Here is a 24,500-nt window from a genome sequence, read left to right as displayed (position 1 = left end):
ATTTTTAAGGCAGGTTCAACAGTGCCTGCAGCTTTGAGGCAGTGCTTCAGGAATAAGCTCTGATGCTGTGTGGTGACACATGCCTTTGGCACCAGTATTCAGGAGGCAGAGGCAGGCAGATCTAGTTCAAATCCAGCCTGGTCTACACAGTGAGTCCCAGGCCAGTCCGGGCTACAATGAGAGCCTGTGGTGATGATATGGGAGAATAAGCTCTGTGATCCTAAAACAAAGCATCATCAGATGCCTGCTGCTGACCACCTTGGACCACCCTGCTCACAAGTCACAAAACCGTTCCACACAGTTAAGAGGCTGTTAGCAAACACACAAATGCCTCATATCCAAGGCAGACTCCTGAGTCTTGCCACTGGCCCGAAGGAAGGACTTCCAGTCCTGGAGGGAGTACAGAAACCGGGAAAGAACATAGGAGAGAGAAGGAAACATGAGCTGGAGCAAGAGAGCACGGGCTACCTCCAACCAGCCCCGGAAGGCAACCTCGGCTCACTCAGGTTCCCAGAGATTCCAAGTGAGCACCACACAACACTGTGAGGACAGGTACACAATTTTATTTAACAGCAATTAAAGTCCATCTCAGAAGAGGGACAACAGAGAATTTTTTTTCATTTAATAAATACAAATGAATAAAAATACTTTGTTTTGCAAAGAGACTGCCTCTCTTCCTCCCGCACTTGCCAGGGAGGCCTGAGGACAGCGACATGCCCTGTGACCACTCTGTGTGTGGACATCACCCCACACAGACCACTTCCTTACAGAGAGGCCTTCATCTCAGTGGCCTGCAATACTATTTCGGTACAACCCCCTTCCTGCACCTCCCAACACCAGACTCTGTTGCGTTTCAAACAGACTGGGCTCCCCCGAGAAGGAAAGCACAAGGTGCCCACAGGTGCCCCCTGGAGCCCCAGGGCTGGGAACTATGAACACCATGAAACATGCACAGTGCTGGCCACTGACATGTGGGCATGGGACAGAAGCAGACAATGCGCAGTGAGATCGGCCACACACCCCCTGATAAGCTGTATCTTAAAAATAGAAACTCGTGTTTAAATGTAACCTGTTTAGAAAAGGCCAAGCATCCACCGCACTCCACATCTGTTATTGCTTGTGGGGTCGGCTCGGGCCCTGTGGCTCAGCAGGTCCTGCTGTCAGACCCCCTCCACCCTGGCCTGCACCATAGCAGCTCCCCAGCCCATCCAGTTCAGAAGGAGCTCCTCTGCTGAGCACCCAGTGGCAGATTCCCTCCAACCCTGACAGCGAACAACAATCTAATCCAAGAGCTAACCCTGGTGCAGTGTGTATGCAGGGCCCCCAGGAGACCCACACTAAAGCTCTGACAGTCCCGCCTGTCGGTCGAGTGTGCACCACTAACTCAGACATGGATGCAACCAGAAAAAGCAGCAGTCTTGCTGACCCATGTCCCCTCTTCTCATGAACCCATTTACAAAGCATCCCCTGGAAGGGGCTATGGTGACATCTGTGACTCATATAGCAAGCTTCTGTCACCATGCCAAAGGCAACCTAGGCTTCTAAGTGCAAAGTGTCAAAAGAAGCTCAAAATGCTTCCTGGGACACCTGGGAACTGAGAGGCAGGGACAACAGGCCTGCACTGCTTTTCCAAGGCCCCATGTCCCAAGAGGGAGCAGCATTAGTATCCAGTCCCTGGCAGACAACAGGACAGGCCCTCGGCACTGCAGGAAGGAGCAGAGGTGAGGACCCCATGGCTGAGAGAGGTAGTGAGGACAGCCTGGGCCCTCCCTGAGGTGCGCACACAACACAGCAGGAGGAGTCTTTAGCAGCGCAGCAGCTGTCATTATCCCAGTCATGATCTAGGGAGCTGCCTGGCTTGGGTGGAAAGGAAGAAACAACGGGGGCTGTGGCTCTGCACTGCCTGTGTTGGTGTTGGCATGGCAGCGCTGTCGCCACAGGTTCTCGAGCAGAGTGCTCAGTGTGCACAGGGGTAGCCTCAGAGCCCCAGAGACTTCTGGACAATCTGCTTGGCGATCTTGTAGAACTGCTCCCGGTCATCCCGCCACATCTTGGAAGCATCTACGTTTGCTCCACTCTCATCGTTGGGCTCTGAGAACAAAGGGAGCTGTGAGTATCAGGGTGAGCAGCCTGGCTCCATTTCATCTCAAGACACCACAGATCTCAAGGGTCATTATGGGTAGGAAAGTGGACTTCTGCCTGAGGAAGGGAGGCTGGGGCAGCCCCTCCCCACCAGCAACCTGGGGCAGCCCCTTAGGGGACAGGAACCCCTTTCCCCCACATACCCCAAACTTCTCTTGTCTGAACCCTGCTCCTGCGTGCTTCCCCAGACACTGCAGCCATGCAAGTCCTCACACATCAGCGGAGGGCTCTGTGGCCTGCATCCTTCAGCCCCTCTACATTCACCCAGGAGTGTCCAAGTGTCCGAACACCAGACTGAGCATCAATGCTTTGCTCCTATCCCAATGCCAGCACCCACCAGCTCCACACCAAAGCACTACTGAGGAGTGGCACCCAATGCAGCCCCCAGACTGCCCACGAGGCTCAGTACCAGGGCTCCTGCCCCTGGTCAGTTGATCCTCAGCCTCAAATGCTTCCTTCTCCCTTGTCCCAACTCATTCCAAGGTAGCCAAGAACAGTGCTTCTGCAGGTCAGGTTTATCACACTGGCCAATTACTATAATTGGGTTCGTAAGCTCTTGAAGCACCTCACACTGGGGTATCTGTCGCACTGAGCATTATACCCTGCACTGTGACACACAGTGGGGCCCAATAAATCAAAATGTCAAAGATGAGAGACTAGCCAAGGCAGCCAACAACCTGAGGATATATTGGCATATCTTACATAGTCTATAATCCTGGACATCTGCTCACACTCGGGAAAGTACAGACCTGGTACAACAACAGGAAACAGAAGACCCAGGCTCACCTGCCAGCATGCTCACAACAGAAAGCAGGATCTTCTCCACACTCTGCACTGGGCTCCACCGCTCGGCACTGCTCTCATAACCCATGGGATCATCACCTGGAGCATGCAGGATGGAGATGCAGACTCTGCCATCAGGATAGACTGCAAAGATCATTGACAGTGTCACTGTGTGGGGAAGCTCCAGACAGAGGCCCAACTGTCCGCACAGCTGAGACAGGAGTTTCCTGTTGGCACAGATCCCAGATGCCTGCCAGCCACAGGCCAACCTGTCGTGGACTGATCAGGTCCTGTGGTCACGGACAAGGGGGCTTGGGACGAGGTCTGTCTAACACAGACCAGTTGCAACTGAATTCTACCTTATTACATATTTCTCTAGGCATTATCACTAAAAGGAGGAAGTGAAAGATGTATGGACAAATATTCCAAACTCAAGTTCCCAGCGAGTAAGATCCCTCACGGGGCCCTGCAGAGCAGGTGTTTAGACATCCCTAACTCAGGTGGCAGAGCCACCCCCACCACCGAAGTCCATGTCCGTGTAGCTAGAGCAGAAGCAAGACAACTGAACTCCTTAGGTGCGGAGAAAGGGGGGGCATGTGCACCAGAGCCACCCAGCTCAAAATTATTTTTACAAAATACAAAGACATCCATTTGGGCTGGAGAGGCAGCTCGGCCAGAGTTCAATTCCCAGCACCCACACGATGGCTCAGAATCATCCTTAACTCCAACTCAGGGGATCTGACTCAGTCTTCTGGCCTCTGTCTGTTATATAAAGACACACTTGCAGGCAAAAAACCCATACACATAAAATAAAATTGATATATACATATAAAAAAAACCCTGGTGTCAAATAAGTAAATGTTTTATTTTTACAAAATAGAATATCCTACTTGAATTTCAGCTCCATAGGCAAAAAGATCAGGATTATCAGTGGCAATGAAAAACATTTATAATGGGCGGTGGTGGTGCACACCTTTAATCCCAGCACTTGGGAGGCAGAGGCAGGCAAATTTCTGAGTTCGAGGCCAGCCTGGTCTACAGAGTGAGTTCCAGAATAGCCAAGGCTACATAGAAAAACCCTGTCTCGAAAAACCAAAAATAAATAAATAAATAATAAAAAAATAAAGAAAAAGAAAAACATTTATAAAAAGAAACATTATCCTAAATGCCATCATTGAAAATACACCACCACTGTCCATTTCTCTTAGGTAAGTTTGGCTTGGGCAAACGTGCATGGAAGTCAGCACTTGGGAGACAGACAGGAAGATCAGGAGTTCAAGGCCATCCTGAGTAATTTAAACTCTCCATCAAACCTCTCTTATGTATAATAGCTACTAGTAAAAGGAAGAAAGAAACCCCTACTCCCAATCAGGGCATAGTCGCGGACAGTATTATGGTCCCTTCCAGGCAGAGATGGAACTCCAGAGTACCAGTGAGTCCTCACCTACTTCCCACTCAACACAGCACAAGTGCTCCATTCCAAGCCTGAGTGACAGGAACTGTTTGTCTAGGAATTCCTAACATGTCCTCGGTGCCTACATGCAGGCTAACTACAGTGTGCCCTCTGCTCTGCGGTAGGACCACTGGGCTGTTTTGCTGTGTACATGTCTGTGTACGACAGCCTGGCTCCAGAGAGGCGAGCAGAGGGACCAGATTCCCAGGAGCCTCAGGTGTGAGCAACAATGTGGGTGCTGGGTCCTCTGCAAGAGCAGCAAGTGCTCTAAACCACTAAGCCACCTCTCTAGCCCAACTCCAAATGTCCGCCATTAAAATGACACTGTGACAAAGGCCAATGTAGGACACAAAGCACTCACGGCCTCAAAATTCTAGTAAGCCCATTAACACAGTGTTAAGTGTGTGCATTTCCCCTCTACATTAAGCTGACCTCAAAGCGGCAGTCCTGGTGCTCACACCGTAACTCACTGGTCACAGCTTAGAGTTGAGAGCCCTGTGCCTGCAGGCCCTCCCTGCCGTTCTTAATTAACAGTGTGGCTGGCACTCTGTTGCCTGTCAACCTCATTTAGACACACTTACTGTTGGGATGGAACATCTCACAGGTGAATCTCATCTTCGGAGGGCTCAAGGGGTAGTCAAGTGGGAAACTCAGGATGGCGGGAAAAACACCAAACTCAAAACAAGTGTCTTCAGGGCCCCTGAAAATCAGGAAAGAGACACATTTGCAATGCCAGCCACAACTCAGATGTGCAAGAGGGATACTACCACGGCCTAAAATGGTGCATGAACAATCTAAAGGACTGCTGCTTTCTCTCCCTGGAGAGTCCATCTCAGTCCTTTTCAGTCTGAGGCACGAACACAGCCACAGCCACAGTAACTGCACCATAGAGAAAGTCAAGCACGCTGCAGGTACTATGGAGGTGACCGTGGGCATGTGGTCCAGCTCCTATGAGGACTCAAGGTGTCAATTCTGGCAGACGGTAATCAAGAAGACTATGCACACAGATGAGGAGCTACGGAATATAGATCAAAGGACATTTTGAATTTTCAATTATGTCTAAGGTGTGACTTTTAGAACGGATAGGGCACACATGTGATCCTCAACTCATGCTCAATGCACAAGCAGCCTAAGGCCACAGCAGTCCCACCAGACCCTAAGACTCCAATCTGCACCATCCATGTCTTCTGTGTAAATAACAGAAATGGGCCAAGCCATCACAGAAGTCCTGCTCAAGTCCTAGAGACGGGGATGCTGACTGAGACCTGGCGGCAGGGACCTAGGAATGGGTGGGATGCTGCCAGACACCCACCCCTCCAGTCCAAACCTTACTAATGTGACCCACGTCAGCAGTTCAGGAGACCGTGGACACTGTTCACTATAAAAAGTCAGTAGGGCAGGAATCCTGGCTATAAGCTTCCTGCATTAGCATGGGTGAGATCATCTTGCAACAGCCAGCACAGCAGTAAAAACTGGCCCTGCACCACTCACACTGCCTGAGAGACCCAGGCCCCGCATCAACAGCAAAGTAGGCAGGGAGGCACACCTGACTCAACAGCCACACTGTCGAGGCAGGAACAGGAGGATCTAAAGTTGGAGACCAGCATAAGCAGCATAGAAAAAAATTTAAAAATTAAAATATATGTTTAAAAAATAAAGAACTCTGCTTCCCTGTCTAAGCAGATCTAAAACAGAAAGACCTTCCCACAGGATTTCCACAGACAGGATCCATGTTAGATCCACAGTTCCACAGAGATTGAAGATACCAAATGGAGAGGAAATAAGATATTGATTCAAAAGTCATCTTTACTTACTAGAAAAGACTTTCTAAACATACAAACTTATCTGGATGTAGTGAAGCCTAGTGTCTAGAGCAACCTGGTCTACACAAGATAAAATTGTCTCAAAACAAAACCAAAACCCAAGGCGAGCCAGGACGGGAGGGTGGCTCAGCTGTTGAGAAGGCACCCACTACTCTGCAGGGGACTTGAGTCTGAGTCTCAGCACTACAGTGGAGAGTTTGTAACCACTTTGGCTCTGGCTTCAGGAGGCTCCAACTCTGCTGGCAGCTGCGGGCACTTGCACTTAAGAGACACATGTATACACCCATACAGATGCACATATACATTTAAGAAATACAAAATAACTCTGGGGGAAAAGCAGCCCTGGCTGAGGTAAACAGCCGAGTCTGCAAAGTGCTCAAGAATCAGGACTCAACCCCAGGATCACATGTACACAGGCAGGGCAGCCACACTGGATTCTGACCCAGATACTGGGGAGGTGGAGCCAGGGGGGGAAATCACCTTGGCTCACTAGTCAGCCAGCCTCACCAAATCAGCAAACCCCAGGCCACTTGAGAGACCTCACCCCAAAAATCAAGCTAGACAGCTGTCCTGAGGCTGATGCCCCCACATACATGCATGTTGCACACACACACATGTACATGTATACGCACGCAACTCACACACAGATGAAATATCTCCATAAAAAAAAACAGCACTATAGCTGGGCAGTGGTGGCACACGTCTTTAATCCTAGCATTTGGGAAGTAGAGGCAGGCGGATTTCTGAGTTCAAGGCCAGCCTGTTCTACAGAGTGAGTTCCAGGGTAGCCAGGACTACACAGAGAAAACCTGTCTCACCCCCCCCACTCAAAAAACAAAAAACAAAAAAACAAAAACAAAAACAAAAAACAAACTGGCACTACAAATCTGCTTCAAGTTTTGATAGGTTATTTTAGAACAGTGATATACATACAGATCTGTAAAATACCAGCTGTGCTATTTATCACCATGATTAAGAAAGACAAAATTTCAAAAAGCTTTAATTTCATTTTCAGTCACACCCAGAGCTTCGAAAGAACAATGCAGTGTCTTGTTAGCCAAGTTTCTCTCAGTGACAAGCCTTGACTCTGGAAAGCGATCCTGTGCTACTTCAAAAACAACAGTGACTAGCTCTCCTGCTTGGAGGGATGACAGGAGGCCTGACAGTCCCCTGGGGCCCTGGCACCAGGCCAGGGCAGAGGATGCCCTGGGAAGCAGCAGCATGGCCGCCTTCACAGGGTGTGGTCAGCTGAGTTTTCCTCTCTCATGCTGCCTGCAGGGTCTGGATGGACCCTGAGCTTTCTGTCCTCTTAGTTGCTCGCTTGCTCATTCGCTCTAGCACTAAGGCTGGGTAACTGTCACCTATGGGCGCTCCCCATCCTTCTGCATTAAGAGGTCAAGGGGGCTCACCCCTCACCATTGAGCCGAGCCCACTGAGGAGTCACCATGAGCAAAGCCCACTCTCCACTGAAGAAGTTTATGGACAAGGATCTATCACTGACGTTAAACGGTGGCACACATTTATGCACACAGATGCACTGGGGCTTTGATCCCTTTATGGATCTGTGATTGGTGAGTATGTGGAGGCAGTAACTAGTGGGCAGCAGAGTGACATCGGAACAGGGTCACATGGCAAACAGCTTCATCATGCCAGAAGCCTTGGAAACCCTCCCCAAGGACCTGTCCAAATGATAGAGACTTAGGCTTGGACATTTTCATATGAAACTTTTTGCTAAATAAACTTTTATGATACCTTAAAAAGAAAAGTTGGTCAAGGGGCCTGCTGCTATTTACTATGGAAGCAAGGGATTGCACAACGCAGTCCTTAAAGCTGCAGTCAGAAGGTTGATAAACAGATACCATCCTGGAAGTAACCCGGCCAGCCAGGCATAGTGGTGCACACTATTAGGCCAAGCACTTGAAAGGCAGAGGCAAGCAGACCTCTGTAAGTTCGAATCCAGTATGGTCTATATGGAACATTCTAGACCAGCCAGGAGTACATAACAGAGACATCCTGTCTCAAAAGGGAGAGAGAGAAACAGACACAGACACAAACTGAAGTACTGTGATAGAGAAGATACCCTGTAGGGCCTCGTTATACCTGGCACCTCTGAGTCTAGAGTGAGAGAAAAATGAGTAGTGTCCTTGGAATGGGCTCCGTGGCATTTGCTCAAGGCTTTGATAACAGGTCTTTGTTTCTCATAATAGGGCTTTCTTTAAAATTAAAAAAAAAAAAAAGTCTACTGCGTTGTTCTCAGCCCCAGAAGCATGACCCAACATTTCCTCAAGTGCGCCCACATCTTAAATAGCAAAGTTGTTTGCGAACACTCAGGCTTACTACTGGTTTAAACTGGGGTTTCTTTCTCTTTTCCAGCATGCCTGCCATCTGAACAGGTATGCAGGTGGCAAACTATGCAGGGGCATGCCTGCCAGAGGTAGGACATGCCACAAAGAGGCTTCCTGCTCCAGAACAGAGAAACAGCCCAAGAGAGCTTTCGAACAAGTTTTACTCTCTGCTTCTGGGAGTAAAGATCCTCACCCCAAAGAACAAGAAAGGAAACTAAACACCCAAAGCACGCACCATCACTGGTGCCGACAAACATCTTCCATCCCCGACTGCAAACTCTGGCTACATTACTATCTCCAGCATAGCAGCAGAGAACTGTGCAACCTGCTGCCCATGGGTGCCTACTTAAGAGCTTCATTGGCTTCTCTGTCTGTGAGAAAAACACATGTGGAAGACAGTGACTGGACTGTCATGTTACTCCTGCCCGACCGAGCCCACTACCTAACTCAGCCTGTCCTCCAGAGCTGCCTCAGATCATACCAGCAACACACATGTAAACAAGGAACTCCAGCCAGAGCCTGCCTTTCACTGTTAGATGCTGCAAGGTGAACCTGGGTCAGGAAGACAGAGGCTCAGAGTAGCCTCCTGATGCTGCAAACTGTTTGATACCTTCTGCCTCTATACCCTGGGCAGCTGTTCCTACCTCACCAGGGCCCAGAACATGCGACAAGGGGATGCATGCACCACACATCTGGCCACATGCCAGGCTGATGAGACTGGCTGGCTAGGCAACAGGGGTTATCAGAAACTTGTCTGTTCCCAGGACCTTGTTAACAACAGGATACCACCATAGGAAGCTGTGACTAGAAAAGGGGCCACATGCACCTTTGCTGTCCCAGCAACTTGGATGGATAGGGACACCCTTCTTCTTGGTATTTAAATGCTTCTTCCACAGCTAGAACCAGGATAGTAACATATAGGGTTTGCTCCATTGGAATTCGAGGTCAACTCTATAAGGAGTCACAGCCACACTTAGGACATTAGGTGTCTGAGACAGAGTCACTGCTAAAAAATCTTAAACACAAGTGCAGTATTTGAAAGGCACTAAGTCTGTCAACTATAAGAACTTTACAGTGAATTCTAACAGAATAACACAGCATTCACTTGCCTACATAAATGCTAACCTTACTCATGCTGGAATGTATTCAAATACAGACATATGTAAGCAAAAAGGCAAGCGCCTCCTTCAGCCTATGTATGTCCTCTCCCAGAAGACTGAGCACTGCGGTTCTGCAGGCTCTCCTGTGTGCAACTTTAGATTGTAGCGTGGGTATGAGTGATGGGAATGAAGTTCTCAAACACCCACACTTACAATGTTATTCAAGCAGCAACATCCTACAAACTCATCTGATGACTTCACAAAACACCAACAGGAACCCTGCAGAAAATGTTGTGTGTATGGACATTCATGGCACTTGGAACAGCCTGAAGTCTAACAGAAAGAACAAGGCCAGAGCTACAACAACCAGATGGTGCAGTGCATGGCATAAGGACGGGCACAGAGCAGTGACCTCGGATGTCCAAAACTAAGGCCCAGTATCATGGTCTATACTGACCTTTGACAATGACATCAAGATTATTTACTCAATGGGGAAATTCAACAAAAGGCCCTGAGGCATGAGGACAGTCACAGGCAAAGAGTGAAGGCTGACTCCGTTCCTACATTTCACTCAGTACAAACTAACTGACGGAAATGTGGAGAGCTACATGCTACTGGAGTACTTAGCACTCATTGTCAACCTGACAAAATCTGTAACCTCCTAGAAGGTAAGCGTCTGCGTCTGCTTGGGAGGGTTGATCTCAATCAGGCTAACTGAGATGAGAAGACCCACCCTAACTGCCACACAAATAAAAAAACGTGCAAAGGACCAGAAAGATGCTCAGTGGTTTAGAGCACTTGCTGCTCTTCCAGGTCCCAGGTTTAATTCCCAGCATCCATTTGGTGACTCACCACCATCCTAACTCCAATCCCAAGAAAAGCACTTCCCCTGGCCTCCACTGTATCATGCAGTCCACATGCACACATGGGGACAGAACACTTCCCAGGAGCCCTCACCCCTCTCTGCTTCCGGACTGTGATCCTGTGTAACACCACCTCACACTCCTGCTGCTGTGACTTGCCACCATAATGGACTATGTTCTCAAAAGCCAAAAAGAATTCCCCCGCTCCCTCTCTGCTGTCCTGGAACCTGTTCTGTAGACAGGCTGGCCTCTGCCTCCTGAGTGCTGGGACAAGGCTAAGGAGTGTGCAACCACGGACTGTCAAGCCTTTCTCTCCCCGTTTGCTTTTGTTAGGGTATTTTATCAGAACAATGGGAAAGTAACTAATACAGTTATTACGCTTGTAAAGAAAGTATGAAAGAAAGCCCCTAACCTCTGGCTCTATGTGATGCTAAAGCACAGGGCACTAAAGGAAACCACTACAGCAGCTGAAAGGCGGCCTGGTGATTAAGAGAACTTGCTGTTCTTGCAGAGGACTGAGTTCAGTTCCAAGAACCTACATTACCATTTGCAACACCAGTTCCAGGGAACCCGACCTGTCCCCCAAATGCTCCTGTATTGAAAATGTGGTCCCAGGCTAGAGTGATGGCTCAGCAGCTAAGAGAGCTGACTGCTCTTCCAAAGATCCTGAGTTCAATTCCAGCAACTACATGGTGGCTCACAACCATCTGTAACGGAATTACAGATGCCCTTTTCTGGTGTGTCTGAAGATAGCTACAGTTGTCATATATATAAAATAAATAAATTAATTAAAAAAAAAAAAAAAAGGAAACGACGTGGTCCCGGCTGGCAGGGTTCCCAGAGCCCTGAGCACACAGCTGACCAGGCCATTGGAGGGCTGGAGGACATGGGTCCCAGGAGTGTCAGGGTGCCTCTGAAGGATGTGTCTTGCCTCTTCTGACTAGTCCTCTCCTCCCTTCCTGCTTCCTCTCTCACAAACAGTAAGTTGTTGTCTCTGGCACTTGTCTCCATGATGAAACCATGACAACATAACCACTGACAAGCCTCTATCTACACGGGACGACCCGGACATCAAAGCCCACCCCCAGTGCTCAGCCTGTGCAGAGCCACAGTGACAGGCCATGCAGGAGGGCAGTGGCAAAGCCAGCAGGAGGTGTCAGGCTTCCTCGGTGTCCAAAAATACCAGGGACGCAGGAGGCCCTAGAGACCCACGAGAATCTGAGGGAAGAGAGGCCCCACTCACCAAAGAATAAAAGCCCAGCCAGTTCTCTGCCAGAACAGCAGGGTGAGACAAACCCACAGGAGGACAGTTAATTCCTTGATAGATGTTCTAAGAACATTTGTAAACGGCCTCTTCTTTGTGAAGGGTCTGGAACAGGACCAAAACCCACAAAGTCACTAGATCTTGAAGCAGGGGAATTCCATACTAACGCAAAAGCCCTATTCAAACACAAACGTGCTCTCCCAAAAATCAGTTCTAATTACTTTTTAAGACGGGTTTTCAATATATTTGTTTAACTTTATGCTGTTTATATAAAATTAGTAATAGCTAACAGACTTTTAATAATGCACTTTTAAAAATCCATACTAAAGAGAGCTCAGCTGTTCTTTAATAAGCTTCTACACCCATGGATGCATATGACCCACCACCTTCCAAATATTACAGACTGATCAGGTGCCCTGACCTCTGCAGGCCTCCTAACAACCGCTGCTCCTACGGCAGGCACGCCGCTGATGGCATACGAGTAAGTGCAGGTGTGCCTGTGTTGACACAGGACATAGCAGATGAAATAGACAGGACACACATCAGTTCACACACATGATCACATGATCATATGCTTCAGTTCACAGATCACATGATCACCTGCTTCTTTAAAAGCAAACAAGGCCTGGGGGCATGGCTGGAGGCCCAGAGTTTGATCCCCAGCACTGAAAAGTAAGAGAAAGTACACGGAGCTCCACCTGGCAGGCCACAGCCATGCCCTGGCTTGGGGCAGCCCTGGCTACAGGCCTCTATCGTCCCACAGAAAAGCAACAGAATCATCCCTCCCGTCTGGCTTCACCAGTGTGATCTAGAATCAGCAAGTTCCAGAAATGATTCCTAAATTTAAATAAATTTTATTATAGAATATTATCAAAATTTGGGGGGCGGGTTTAGATAGTTGTTTGGTTGATTTTTTTTTCTTTCTTTCTTTTTTGAGACAATGTCTCTCATACAGCCCTGGCTGTCCTAGAACTCACTAGGAAGACCAGGCTGGCCTCACACTCAGGCCTCCATTGCCGCTCAAGTGCTGGGGTTAAAGGTGTGTGCCATTACACCCAGCCAGTTTTTCTATTTTACTAGCTCTTGTGATTATTGCTACAGCCCAAGGTTTCCAGCATCCACCGGAAACTTTGGACATAGCCCTCAAAACCACAAGGCACAACTGTACCGCACTGCACACAGACTCCGGGAGACTTAGAAGAAATGGGACCCAGCAGGCAGTAAGGTCTGAGAGAAATAAATAAGGGCTGCGGTGCTTGCTCTCGGTCCTGGATAAACTTTAAAGACAACCAAACTCCTTACTCCCACTCAGCTTCCATGCATCATCTAAAGCTCACAGGGCAGAAATGACCAGTCCTCTTCCTAGGCCAGCCTGCATGGCTTCAGGAACAACTGTGCCAAGCCTGTAATACCAGCAAGTCAGCAAGCTGAGAAAAATGATCAAAAGTTCAGGTATCCCTGGGCCACAGGAGTTCAAGACCAGCCCAGTAAACTTAGCAAAACCCTGGCTCAAAATCAGAAAGAGCTTGGGCATAGGTGTGGCAGTGCCCTGACGCACACGGTTCCAGGTATGCAAGGTGGCAGTGCTCTGACAGCACGCACACCATTCTGGGTATGCAGGGGTCGGGGCAGGACGGCCACAATGTGCTCTAGCACAGACATAAACAAACCCTCCTTGCTCAGAGCTCACAGTCCTGTAGTCAAACCTTCTTCCCTACCCTGTCCTCCAGACCAATAAAATCCAACCTGAAACACTACAGCCAATTGAAACTTGCATTCACTAACAAGAAACTGATTATAGAATGCACTTTCCTCAGACTAACCTAACTTCATTTTCTTGTGCATCTAAGGTAGAAAGAAGAAAGTTTAGCAGGCCGAGTCTGATCAGCGAACATCCTAAACCCAGGTTTCTATTTCCAAGCAAAGTGACTCTAAGAAGTTAAATATCACAGCATCTACATTGGGGCTAGGAGCCATAAGCTCACTCAGGACCAAGAGCAATGCAGGACCTGCATGCAAGAGAAAGCAAACAGGAAATAAGAAGCAGAGGAGGGGAGGGGAGAAGAAGAAACAAAAGCCTTGGCTCTTCAGGTGTAATGCTGCTGCTCCTGTAGGTCCGAGGGCTCACCTGCCGCTTTGAGGGCCCTTTTCCTACTAGGAAAGCCACACACACTATCTAAGGCTCATCCACCATGGCAAGGACATATTATGAGACACACACACACACACACACACACACATATAAACATACACATATGTTTCTCTGTCTAGCTTCCTGGTTTCTAAGCTGTTCTTCTGGGTTGGGCCTTCAGCATTTAGACAGACCAGTCAAATTGGGTCATAAAGAAATTCTCTGACTTAACTTTCTCCGTGATAGGTGCTAAGACCATCCTCCATCCTGAAGGGTCTGGGCTCACGACCTTGATAAAATAATGTACAAGGGGAGGCCAAGAAGGTTAAGCAGACAGGCCAGCTGAGCTCCCATGCAGGCTGTCAGTCACACATACTGTGAACAGGCATCAGAGAAAGAAGAGAGTGGTACTAGAGGGTGGGGTTGAAGCCTCTGGACAGCAGCACATGGCAGCTCACAGGAAGATGAACAAGAATCCACCATGTGCTACAAAGTACACAGGCCTTGCCCAGGATCTCTTCACTGCATATCTGTACTATTCGAAAGCCCTTTAGAAGGGCCAGAGAGATGGCTCAGCAGTCAAGAGCACCTGCTGCTCTTTTTTTTTTTTTTTTTTTTAAATTATTTATTTATTTATTTATTTATTATATGTAAGTACATTGTAGCTGTCTTCAGACACTCAGAAGAGGGGGTCAGATCTTGTTACGGATGGTTGTGAGCCACCATGTGGTTGCTGGGATTTGAACTCTGGACCTTCGGAAGAGCAGTCGGGTGCTCTAACCCACTGAGCCATCTCACCAGCCCACCTGCTGCTCTTATAGAAGACCCAGGTTCAATTCCAAGCACCCACATCAGGCAGCTCACAACTGTTTCTAACTCCAATTCCAGAGACCCTGACACCCTCTTTAACCTTCACAGGCACCAGGCACACATATGGTACATGGACACGCATGTAGGCAAAACACACATACTCACACAGATACTTCAAAAAACAAACCAAAAGCACTCCAGAAGAAACTGCAGGTGTGAGTCAAGTGTTTCAGGGAGCTGCTTCAATGATGGAGTCATAGGAACCCCAACTTCCAGCTAATCAGACCTTCTAGACACCCAGACTTAAGCCTGAAGGGAGACTGTCATGGGGACAGAATCCCCTGGGACGTGCCACTCTCCAGGGAGACAGTGTCGTGACTGCACTGGATCAAAGCACACTGGCAGCCACTCTGGTGGGGAGAGACCCCACAGCTGGGGACACAGAGACACCTGCTGTGTTGTCCATGATGTGAAACCAAGGGGCAAGTAAGGCCCCACAGACTACATCACCATCTGGGATGGGTGCTGCTGGTGCACACCTTAAATCCCAGCACTTGGGAGGCAGAAGCAGGTTCAAGGCCAGCCTGGTCTATAGAGTGAGTTCCAGGACAGCCAGGGCTACACAGAGAAACCCTGTCTTGAGAAAAAAAAAAAACTAAATAAAAAAAAATTTTAAATATCATTTTGAAGCTATGTAAAGCTAATATTCACAACTAAATTGGCTATTGGTTCTAAGGAACTGCTATCATCTCCTTTGAATCCATGTTCGCCTGGCTTCTGCCCAGGAACAGCTGAAAGCTACAAGGCCCACTTGAGCCCACTCAAGTTCAGAGTTCAACATTTAGAGATTCTTATGTCTAGTTTCTAGTAAAGCATGGCGGGGGGGTGGGGGGGGAACGGACACACCGTAATTCACAAAAGTAACTCACATGATCAATGCCTCCCATTCAAAAAAATTCTCTTCATTCATGGGGCCTGCAGGGAAGAAAAAAACACATCCTAATTAGAAGACAGCTTTGGCAACTGGAAGGACACCATAATGAAATTACCCAAGCCCCTTACCTGCCACGATTCCTTCTGGAGGATTCAGGGTTAATTCTATAAAGGGAAAGAACATAGCCATTACCAAACAGAATGTGTGCTACATTGTCACTTAGCAAAGCACTTCCTTCCATGAATCATATAAACTACAGATTACAGGGGACACTTCTTCCAAAAGGGTGCCTCTTGGTCCCCAGATAAGTGCCCAGGCCTGAAACCAATATGGCTCTGAGCAGCCCTTTACACCAGTAAGAAGTGGAAATAAAGGCGGCAGACTGCCTCTCAGAGTGCTCCTGCCAGCATCTCTGACAAAGGCTCAGAGATCTAAAGTGGGGTATTCTTTAATTAAATGGCATTTCCTAACATTTTAAGAATTGGCACAAACCTCTCTGAATGTGACAGGGCAGAAGGATGAGAGGCCAAGCTCAGGCTGCAGGGAGACTGACATAATCAGATCCACTCTCTAGGTCAGCGATTGATTGTGCCACCACCCAGCACAAGCTCAGACAATGGCAGATGAGCCCACTACAGCATCACAGCCACTTAAGGTCACCTGCTGAAGACCAGTGTCTAGCTCTGCCACCAGGTGGCATGTCAACTCTTGGCAGCATGACTTTTACCTATGTCAGGTTCTGGTCTGGGGTGTGTCCCTAAGAGTCAAGGTTCAAAAGCAGGGTAGCAGGAGTGGGGGTGGGGAAAAACACAACCTTTGTGAGAGGTGGGGGCATGACAAAGTGTGTGACACTGGGTGTGTGACACCACAATTGGTGGTAACTACTCTCTGGTTTCCTGCTCCAGGTGTGATCACACCCTCATGTGCGACCCTGCACTCAAACCACAATGTGGGCCACCCGCTGCTCTCCCACTGACCCTGCTCTTGTACTTTGAAATCCAAAAATGTGAGATTAAAAAAAAAAAAACAAAACAAAAACAAATAAACAGCAACTGAGTATCACTATATAAAGCCTGGCCTGGCCGAAACTCATTATGCCCCAGGCTGGCCTCAAACTTGCAGCTACCTCTGGCCTCTGCCTCCCAAATGAGAAATGTCTGTGTGCGCACCACTGTGCCCAAATGAACAGTTCTGTTTCATAAAGTCACTCATATCCAACACTGTGTGGTAATGACCAACAAATGAACACAGCCTGTGGACACATTTGGAAAAATGGCAAATGGAAGGAGAAGGAACAGCCACGTTAGGACAAGTCAGAACACAGTAAGGAAACCAGGGCAGAATGCAATCTGCCAAGGACACAAAAGACCTACAGAGCCAAATGATGGTCTCTGAAAAACCAAAACATTAATAAATCTCTGCCAAGTAAGATTAAGGCAAAAGGACCAGATACAGAGATTGGAAACAGATCATTCAAAGAAACTGAAAGCCAATAGGAAATGGTGAGCTGGTCAAAGTTGCTGAGGTCAGCATCCATCCATCCATCCCTGAACTAGTTTCCACACACGAGCACTTAGAGCATGAGTCTTGCACAGTGCAAACTCTCAAGAGAGAACACGCGGCCACAGAGAGACATGCATGCTCTAACAGGAACATACTAGATGAATGAGGTTACCTTTGATTTCACAGAAAAATCAGGGCAGGGAGTACTTGCCACTGCCCACCTTGCTGCCCCTTGCAGTAGATTATACCTAGTAAGCTGTGGAGAGGGCAAAGTGAAAAGACAAAAAGGGGTGGGGGTGGGAAGGAACGTCCAACATCGACAGCACATCCTGTTGTGGATGCATTCAGCACAGGGAACTACAGCAGGCCCTGGAAGGGGCCAGAAGTCCCACAGCATGAACCTCTAAGTCCATGCCGACTCTCAACTGTGTGTGTGCACTCACTCAATCCATTACCAAAGGGCTGGGACAGCTATACTGTGGGGAAACCTGCAAAGGAAAACAACGCCAGACCATCTAAGGGGCTTTTGGCCATTAACCCAAAAAAAAGGAAAGAAGAGTAAGTTGAAAGACACACAACAGAGGGCGTGACTACGGAGAGGTCCAGCAGGGGATGGCCTGAGTCTGATGCCCAGTGCATGCGCACACAATGGAAGAGAGAACACAGTTCCCACATGAGTGCCATGGTGTGAGCACTTCCACACCCCCAGCACACACAATAATTAACATAAATAAGAATATTGGTGGGAGAAAGTGAACCAGGGGCTGGAGAGATGTGGCAATTAAGATTTTTGAAGAGGGCTGGAGAGATGACTCAGCGGTTAAGAGCACCGGCTACTCTTCCAGAGGTCCTGAGTTCAAATCCCAGCAACCATATGGTGGCTCACAGCCATCTGTAATGAGATCTGATGCCCTCTTCTGGGGTATCTGAAGACAGCTACAGTGAGCGAGCAGGGCCTGAGCCAGAAGAAAAAGTGTCTGAAGACAGCTATAGTGTACTTACAAATAATAAAAAAACCTTTAAAAAAAAAGATTTTTGAAAAGAGCCAGACAGACAGAAGGGTAAGAGCCCTGGTACAGATAGATGTGTGTACACTTCAAAGAGGCAAGGAGGCGGACATCAGGTACCATGAAGGCTACGGGCACACACTGGCAACACAGCTAGCTCTACAGTGTCCCTCTGGAGCTCCTCACAGGAACAGACTGGATAAAGAACAGAGCAGTCGGGCCAGGCATGGTGGCGCACGCCTTTAATCCCAGCACTCGGGAGGTAGAGGCAGGCGGATTTCTGAGTTCAAGGACAGCCTGGTCTACAAAGTGAGTTCCAGGACAGCCAGGGCTATACAGAGAAACCCTGTCTCGAAAAAAAACAAAAAACAAAAAACAAAACAACAACAGAGCAGTCTGCAGAGCCTGTACATTCTCAGTCGTCAGAATCTAACACTCAACAAAGGAGGCAGATAGATTCTGACCTGCTGAAATGTAGGGGTGGGGAAGAGGCCTGGTGCTGTGAACAAGGGGCACCGAGGGCAAAATGCAGCCAAGCTGTATGCTCTGTGGGAGTCCCCTTTAGACTGTCCCTGAATACTCTTCCTTCAAGCCTGCATCTAGAGACCAGCAATGGAGACCCAGGCTCAACACAGCCTGTGCCATCCCAGTCACTTTGCTATCCAGCAGTGACCCCTGCTGGTCAGGGAGGAACTGCAATCAACAGCAGGCAGTCTTCAGGACAATGTGCACTGGTTAACAATCATAAAACCACACACTTCCACATTCAGTGATAAACACAAGTTCCAGAAGAGAAACAATTACTAAACATATCCGAAGCTTTCAAAAACCATTCCCTTTAAGTGGTGATTTTTTTAAAAACTATTTTTCTTAAAGGTAGCTTAAATAGCCATCTCACAAACAAACTATAAACTGTTCTCGAATTTGGTGATTCCATTTCTAGAAGCCTTGACTGGTAAAAACAAGAAAGAGGGCTGGTGAGATGGCTCAGTGGGTAAGAGCACCCGACTGCTCTTCCGAAGGTCCAGAGTTCAAATCCCAGCAACCACATGGTGGCTCACAACCATCCCCAACAAGATCTGACTCCCTCTTCTGGAGTGTCTGAGGACAGCTACAGTGTACTTACATATATTAATAAAATAAATCTTTAAAAAAAAAAAAACAAACAAACAAAAAAAAAAAAAACAAGAAAGATGGCTGCAGAGGTTACTCCTACACACTGCACAGGAAGCTCCTGGACACGCCGAGGAGACAACCAGATGGAGAAGAAACTACATGTCAAGTAAGGTCAGGTCCTGATCCATCCTCCCACGTCCTCACTGAGGCCTCGGATAAGCAGGGTCTAGAGGGTGAGTTCCAGGTCAGCCAGGACTACATGGAGAAACCCTGAGCTGAAAAACAAACACAAGGGGCAGAGTGGTGGAGCACCGTGCCAGTGAGACTAGACAGAGCTATACCGAACAACTGGGTAGTTCCTTTTACACTAACAACTGGGTACTTCCTTTTACACTAACCAGGCGTCGGTGCAGAAGAAACCAAAGTGAGATGCCACAGAGACGAGCACACAATGTTCACAGCAGGTCTTGTTGTCACAGCCAAAAGTTGGCAGCACCTCAATGGTCATCAAGAAGCCAATGTTTAAACAGTGCAGCCTGACCATGCAATGGGCTATGACTCTATATTACAAAGGACACTGCTGGGCTGGGGAGACGACTCAGCAGTTAAGCGCACTGGCTGCTCTTCCAGAGGACCCAGGTTCAGTTCCCAGCAACCACACAGCAGCTCACACCTTCAGTTGCAGGAGATCCAACTCCCTCCTCTGAATTCTGCAGACACTAGGCATGCGCCTGGTACACAGACATATGCACAGGAAAAAGACCAAATGCACAGAATAAAATTAAAACCTTTAAAAAGAAAAGAAACAAGCCAGTGCTCCCTTGTCTGTGAATATTTACGTCAACAGAGGTCTGAAAATATCAAAATATCAGTGGAAATTCCCAGAAGTAAACAACCAATATATTTTCAATGGCGACTCAGAGAACTATAGTGGAATCTCACTCCACCCTGCTGAGCCCTGCCAGGACTTTTACACAACAGCTGTAACTGCCCGTTCTATTTCATCACTTGCTGCTGGAAGGGTAAGGGTACACTGCAGCACAGACAAGCTCAGCACAACTGTGCTGAGTGCAGAGGCCCGAAGAAGGGCGCACCAAGACTCCAGTGAGTGAAAGCAAATCGGTGCTACCTAGGAGGGGCAGGGGGGAGAAGGGACAGAGCAGTCCCAGGGCAGGGCGGGGCACTCCAAGGATGCTATTATTCACAGCATGGATGTGACACACTCAAACATACAGGATCCTACAGTCCAGCGAGAAAAAGTCAGCGCTGTGTAAAGCCTGCCAGAGGCAGACGTTTGGCAGAAAAGGCAGAGATGGCCTTTTGTGTATGTGAAAGGATCCCGCTGCCTCACTTGCAATCACTAACATACAGTTCAAGCCACCAGGATGCCATCTAACACCTACCAGACAAGGTGAAGACCCCAAGGATAACGTATGAGTGAAAAGCCTGAGCAGTAGCACACACTTAACTCAGCTGTGGTGGCCATGACACACACACCAGAAGAGCCACAGTGACCAACAGGTCAGCATATCTTGTAACGCCGGCTGCTCACACAGATGCGGCACGGCTCTAAATTATGCTTCCAATGCAAACCTGCACATGTCCACCAGGAGATTTTCAAATCTGCTCACAGTACTTCTAAGAGTCAAACTGCAAGTAACTTCAGTGTCTGCCAGGAGCAGAACAGAGGGATGCTGGCTTGTTCATAAAGAGAAATCCACTGAGCAAGGAGAGGAGGCTGCCGTCACAAGCTTCAAGAGAAAGGAAACTGACACAAGGCTGGTAAGAGCTCCCAGGGCAAAGCAAAGAACACACACACACACACACACACACACACACACACACACACACATATATATATATATATATATATATACACTGTACAACTTCTATTAAGACAGACAAACGAAAACCACACAGTGTCCAGAGACAGAACGGCAATAGAAAGAGAAAGAATGACAACTCGGTATGTCGCTAACTCTTGGTGGTGCTGGGAAGATGAAGACTCTAGGTCACTGTCCTGCTCTGCTCTGCAAGCAGGGTATCATGGACACCGAGTTATTCAGCTGGCCATCACTGTAACAAAGTGCCTGAGGAAAGTCACCTGAGATGAGAGAATGCCTGCTTATGAAAAGGCAGTGCATCATAGCAGGGAGCAGCAGCATGGCCAGGCAACAAGCAGGGGAGGCACTGAGAGCAGATCCTTAAGGGGAATGCAGGGACCCAGCCTTTCTACTTCTCCCGTGTCTGGCCTTAGGTGAACAGCTCTGCTCTGGTTCACGCCCCTACTCTGACGTGCTGCCTTGGTGGGCAGAGACACCTCCTGCCTCGTCTGACAGGCCAAGCTCGAAATTCCCAGGCTCCACACAGAAGGGAGATGTGACCCTTGTCAGTTGTCCTAACTTCTGCACATGCACAGTGGCACTCGCCTGCCCACCCACAAATACACAAAAACAGCTGTCATTGTAAAACAATCTCAAGTCTACCCCAATGTGGGAACTGTGACACTGTCTGGAAACAGTCTCAGCAGATGTACCAGAATTAAATACAGAACATTCTGACTAGGCTGGGCCCTAAGCCAGTGACTGTTGACATTTCAAGTGGAAAAATCTGAATACCGACACACCCAGGCTCAGATGGCCACAGGAAGGTACAGGAGAGGAAGGACTTACACTAGCACAGCTAAGTAACCCGCAGTAGCCAGCACTCTAGAGCTGAGAGGGAGGAAGGACCTTCCCCAAAAGCCCACCCTGCCTAGGGTGACAGCCCAGGCCACAAGTGGGCTTCTAATTCTATCTCCAAACCATGAGATGCTGTCTGTTATGGTATCTGAGTGGTGACAATGTTACAACAGCCCTGGACCACTGTTCCCTTGTCTGTCACAGTAAGAAGAAAAGCTGTGGAAACATATGACAAGGACACAAGAACACACACTGTTCTTACAGAGGAACCAGGTTCGAGTATTGGCACCCGTATGAAAAAGAGGCAGGCTTTATTTACCATGGGTGCCTGTAGCCCCAGAGTTGGAGGCAAGGGAGGAAACAGGAAGATGTCTGGGGCTAACTGGCTGGCCATTCTAGCTGAATTGATGAGCTCCAGGTTCAATGACAGGCCTGGTCTCAAGAGAAGAGGGTGGAGAGTGAGCGACAGAGTGGGACATTCAATATCCGCCTCTGCGTGCACAGGACACTGCACTTGGGAGCAGTCTAAGGTCTTCGCTTGGCTCTTTTTGTGATATGACCACAGTCTAATCGTTTTATATCTGTTATTCAACTGCTATAAAAGAAAAACAAGGAGCCTGAAAAACAATAGGGATGAAGAGATGACTCATAGATTTTGTTGCTCTTGCAGAAGATCCAGGTTCTAGTTCAGCACCCACACAAAGACTCACAACCAGCTGTAACTCCAGTCCCTGGGGATCTGATGTCATCTTCTGACATCCACTGGCACAGGCACACATATGACACACTTACCTATGTGTAATCAAAATACTCATAAAAATACACATAAAAAACACATTAAAAAAAAGTTAGACAATGAACCACACTCAAGGTCATATCGCCTCTAAATCTACAGTACAATCAGGTATGCAAGAACACCTTCGCTCTAGCCCAACCTCGGATGTTCTAATTCAACCTGGATGTTCCTGTTGAATCTACCTAATACTAGAGTACATGGTCTTAAACAGAGGACAAACCTTTTATACCATAAAGGAAGAAAAACACTCAGTGGGACTTTTATTGAATTCACAAGGACACGGAAAAAACCTCCCTCCCTCCCTCGCTCCTCGTGCTTTGTACTGCTGGATGCATTTCCATCACTGCTGCCACAGGCTTAAACAATATCCATTGATGACCTCATGGTTTCCATGTGGGCTTGGGCCCAGCCGAGACAGCTGGTTGTTTCAGGGCTGCAACCCAAGTCCATTCAAGTCGCTGGCACAACTCAGTTCCGTATGGCTGTAACACTGGTCCCAGACTAGCTGTCAGCCTGGGGCCACCCTTAGCTCCCTGCCCTTTTTTTTCCTCTTCCAAGAAGCCACAGCAGGTGGAGTCCTTCTCCTCTGTGAACCCCCTGAGCCCCTCGCCAGCCTTCCTATTTTAGAGTTCCCTCTTTAACCAAATTCCTTCTCTCTCTCACACGGAGATGATTCACAACCTTAACTTCAAATTAAGTGACAATACGTTTTGTCTGACGTACGAGTAGAGGCTTTTTGTGGCGGATAAGTTTTTCTCTAATGTGAATACCCTTGGGTAGAAGTGGTCAAAACTTAAACCCCTGTCCCGGAGCTTAAATGCTGTTCCCTCTTTTTTAGATAAAGGGGATGTGTCTCAATCTAGACACAGAGCTGAAAAAGTAAAACAGAGAGAAAAACAGATCCGGATCCAAGGAAACTGTCCGGAGCCCGTGTCCGAGAAACTTTGGTTTTCCCCAGCAACTCGCACCTGCGGCGTGGCCGGGGGTTTGAGGCGTTATCTTGTTTATTTTTAACTTTCTCCCCCAACTCCCCTCGACGGCTCGACCACCTTACGGGGATTACCCGGTACTCGCCCCGCAGCATCAACTGTCGGGAGGGCAGATGCGCAGCACACAGGGGCTTAGGGACCAGACCCGGGTGGCAGGGCCACGGCGGCGCTGCCCCGGCCGGCTTCTGAGCCCAGGGCCAGCCCCGCTGCCGCTGGCTGGGGTGCGCAGGTGACGGCGACAGCCTGGCCTTTTATCCGCACGCGGAATCTCGCAGCCCGGCCCAGTACCCCCGCACCGCACCGCACCGAGCCGAGCCATGCCGGGCCACGCCGCGGGCGACTATGGGGAAGAGGACAGGAAGGCGGCGCCGCCTGACTCACGCTTATACTCGGCCATCAGCCTCTTCAACGCCGTCCCCGCCATACCGCGGAACCTGCGTTCAGCAGCCTCGCCACATCCGCGCCGGTCCCGCCCGCCCGCTCCGACGCCCACGACTGCTTCCGGGTCGCGGGCTCCGGGCGCAAATGCATCCGGGGCGCGCGCGGGTGACGTGGCGCACCCGGGTGCTTCAGACAGGCTCGCTGGGGTTCGCCTCGCGCTCCCCGGGTAATGGCCCGGGTCGACGGAGCTCGGCTTCCAGAATCTTCTCGGCCGGCCACACCCTCAGCATTGAAGGTTTCCTACGCCGCCGTGAGGCTTTGCGCAGCTCGCCCTGCGGCCCTTTAGTCTTGAAAAATAGTGCGAGAGCTAATGGCTCAT

The 24,500-nt window shown here is 48.8% G+C and overlaps 1 protein-coding gene, 1 non-coding gene and 1 pseudogene across 2 annotated transcripts; 1 reads left to right on the top strand and 2 right to left on the bottom strand.

The window, feature by feature from the left end:
- Positions 1-547: 547 nt before the first annotated feature.
- Positions 548-24,217, bottom strand: Ube2g2 (ubiquitin-conjugating enzyme E2G 2). The gene is made up of 6 exons (NM_019803.3): positions 24,122-24,217; positions 15,777-15,812; positions 15,644-15,689; positions 4,960-5,078; positions 2,929-3,069; positions 548-2,091 (listed from the first exon to the last, which is right to left on the bottom strand). The coding sequence occupies exons 1-6, from the start codon at positions 24,162-24,164 to the stop codon at positions 1,979-1,981; spliced, it is 498 nt and encodes a 165-aa protein (NP_062777.2). The 5' UTR covers positions 24,165-24,217; the 3' UTR covers positions 548-1,978.
- Mir1930 (microRNA 1930) lies at positions 5,231-5,314 on the bottom strand. Its single transcript, NR_035451.1, has one exon. It is a non-coding gene; the product is annotated as a microRNA 1930 (primary transcript).
- Positions 7,505-8,053, top strand: Gm46236 (predicted gene, 46236; annotated as a pseudogene).
- Positions 24,218-24,500: the final 283 nt, after the last annotated feature.

This window comes from Mus musculus, chromosome 10 (genome assembly GCF_000001635.26).
Source record: "Mus musculus strain C57BL/6J chromosome 10, GRCm38.p6 C57BL/6J".
In the NCBI taxonomy this organism is placed as follows: domain Eukaryota; kingdom Metazoa; phylum Chordata; class Mammalia; order Rodentia; family Muridae; genus Mus; species Mus musculus.
The sequence above is the reverse complement of the archived record's forward strand: the minus strand, read 5'-3'. Positions and strand labels throughout refer to the sequence as shown.

Bases quoted from the DNA above. Each gene is read 5' to 3' on its own strand.
- Ube2g2 (NM_019803.3), bottom strand. From the start codon at position 24,164: ATGGCGGGGACGGCGTTGAAGAGGCTGATGGCCGAGTATAAGC. The intron at 3,070-4,959 runs GTAAGTGTGTCT...TGATCTTTGCAG, and splicing joins TGAGATGTTCCATCCCAACA to TCTATCCTGATGGCAGAGTC. The intron at 2,092-2,928 runs GTGAGCCTGGGT...CTTTGTTCTCAG, and splicing joins TGTTGTGAGCATGCTGGCAG to AGCCCAACGATGAGAGTGGA.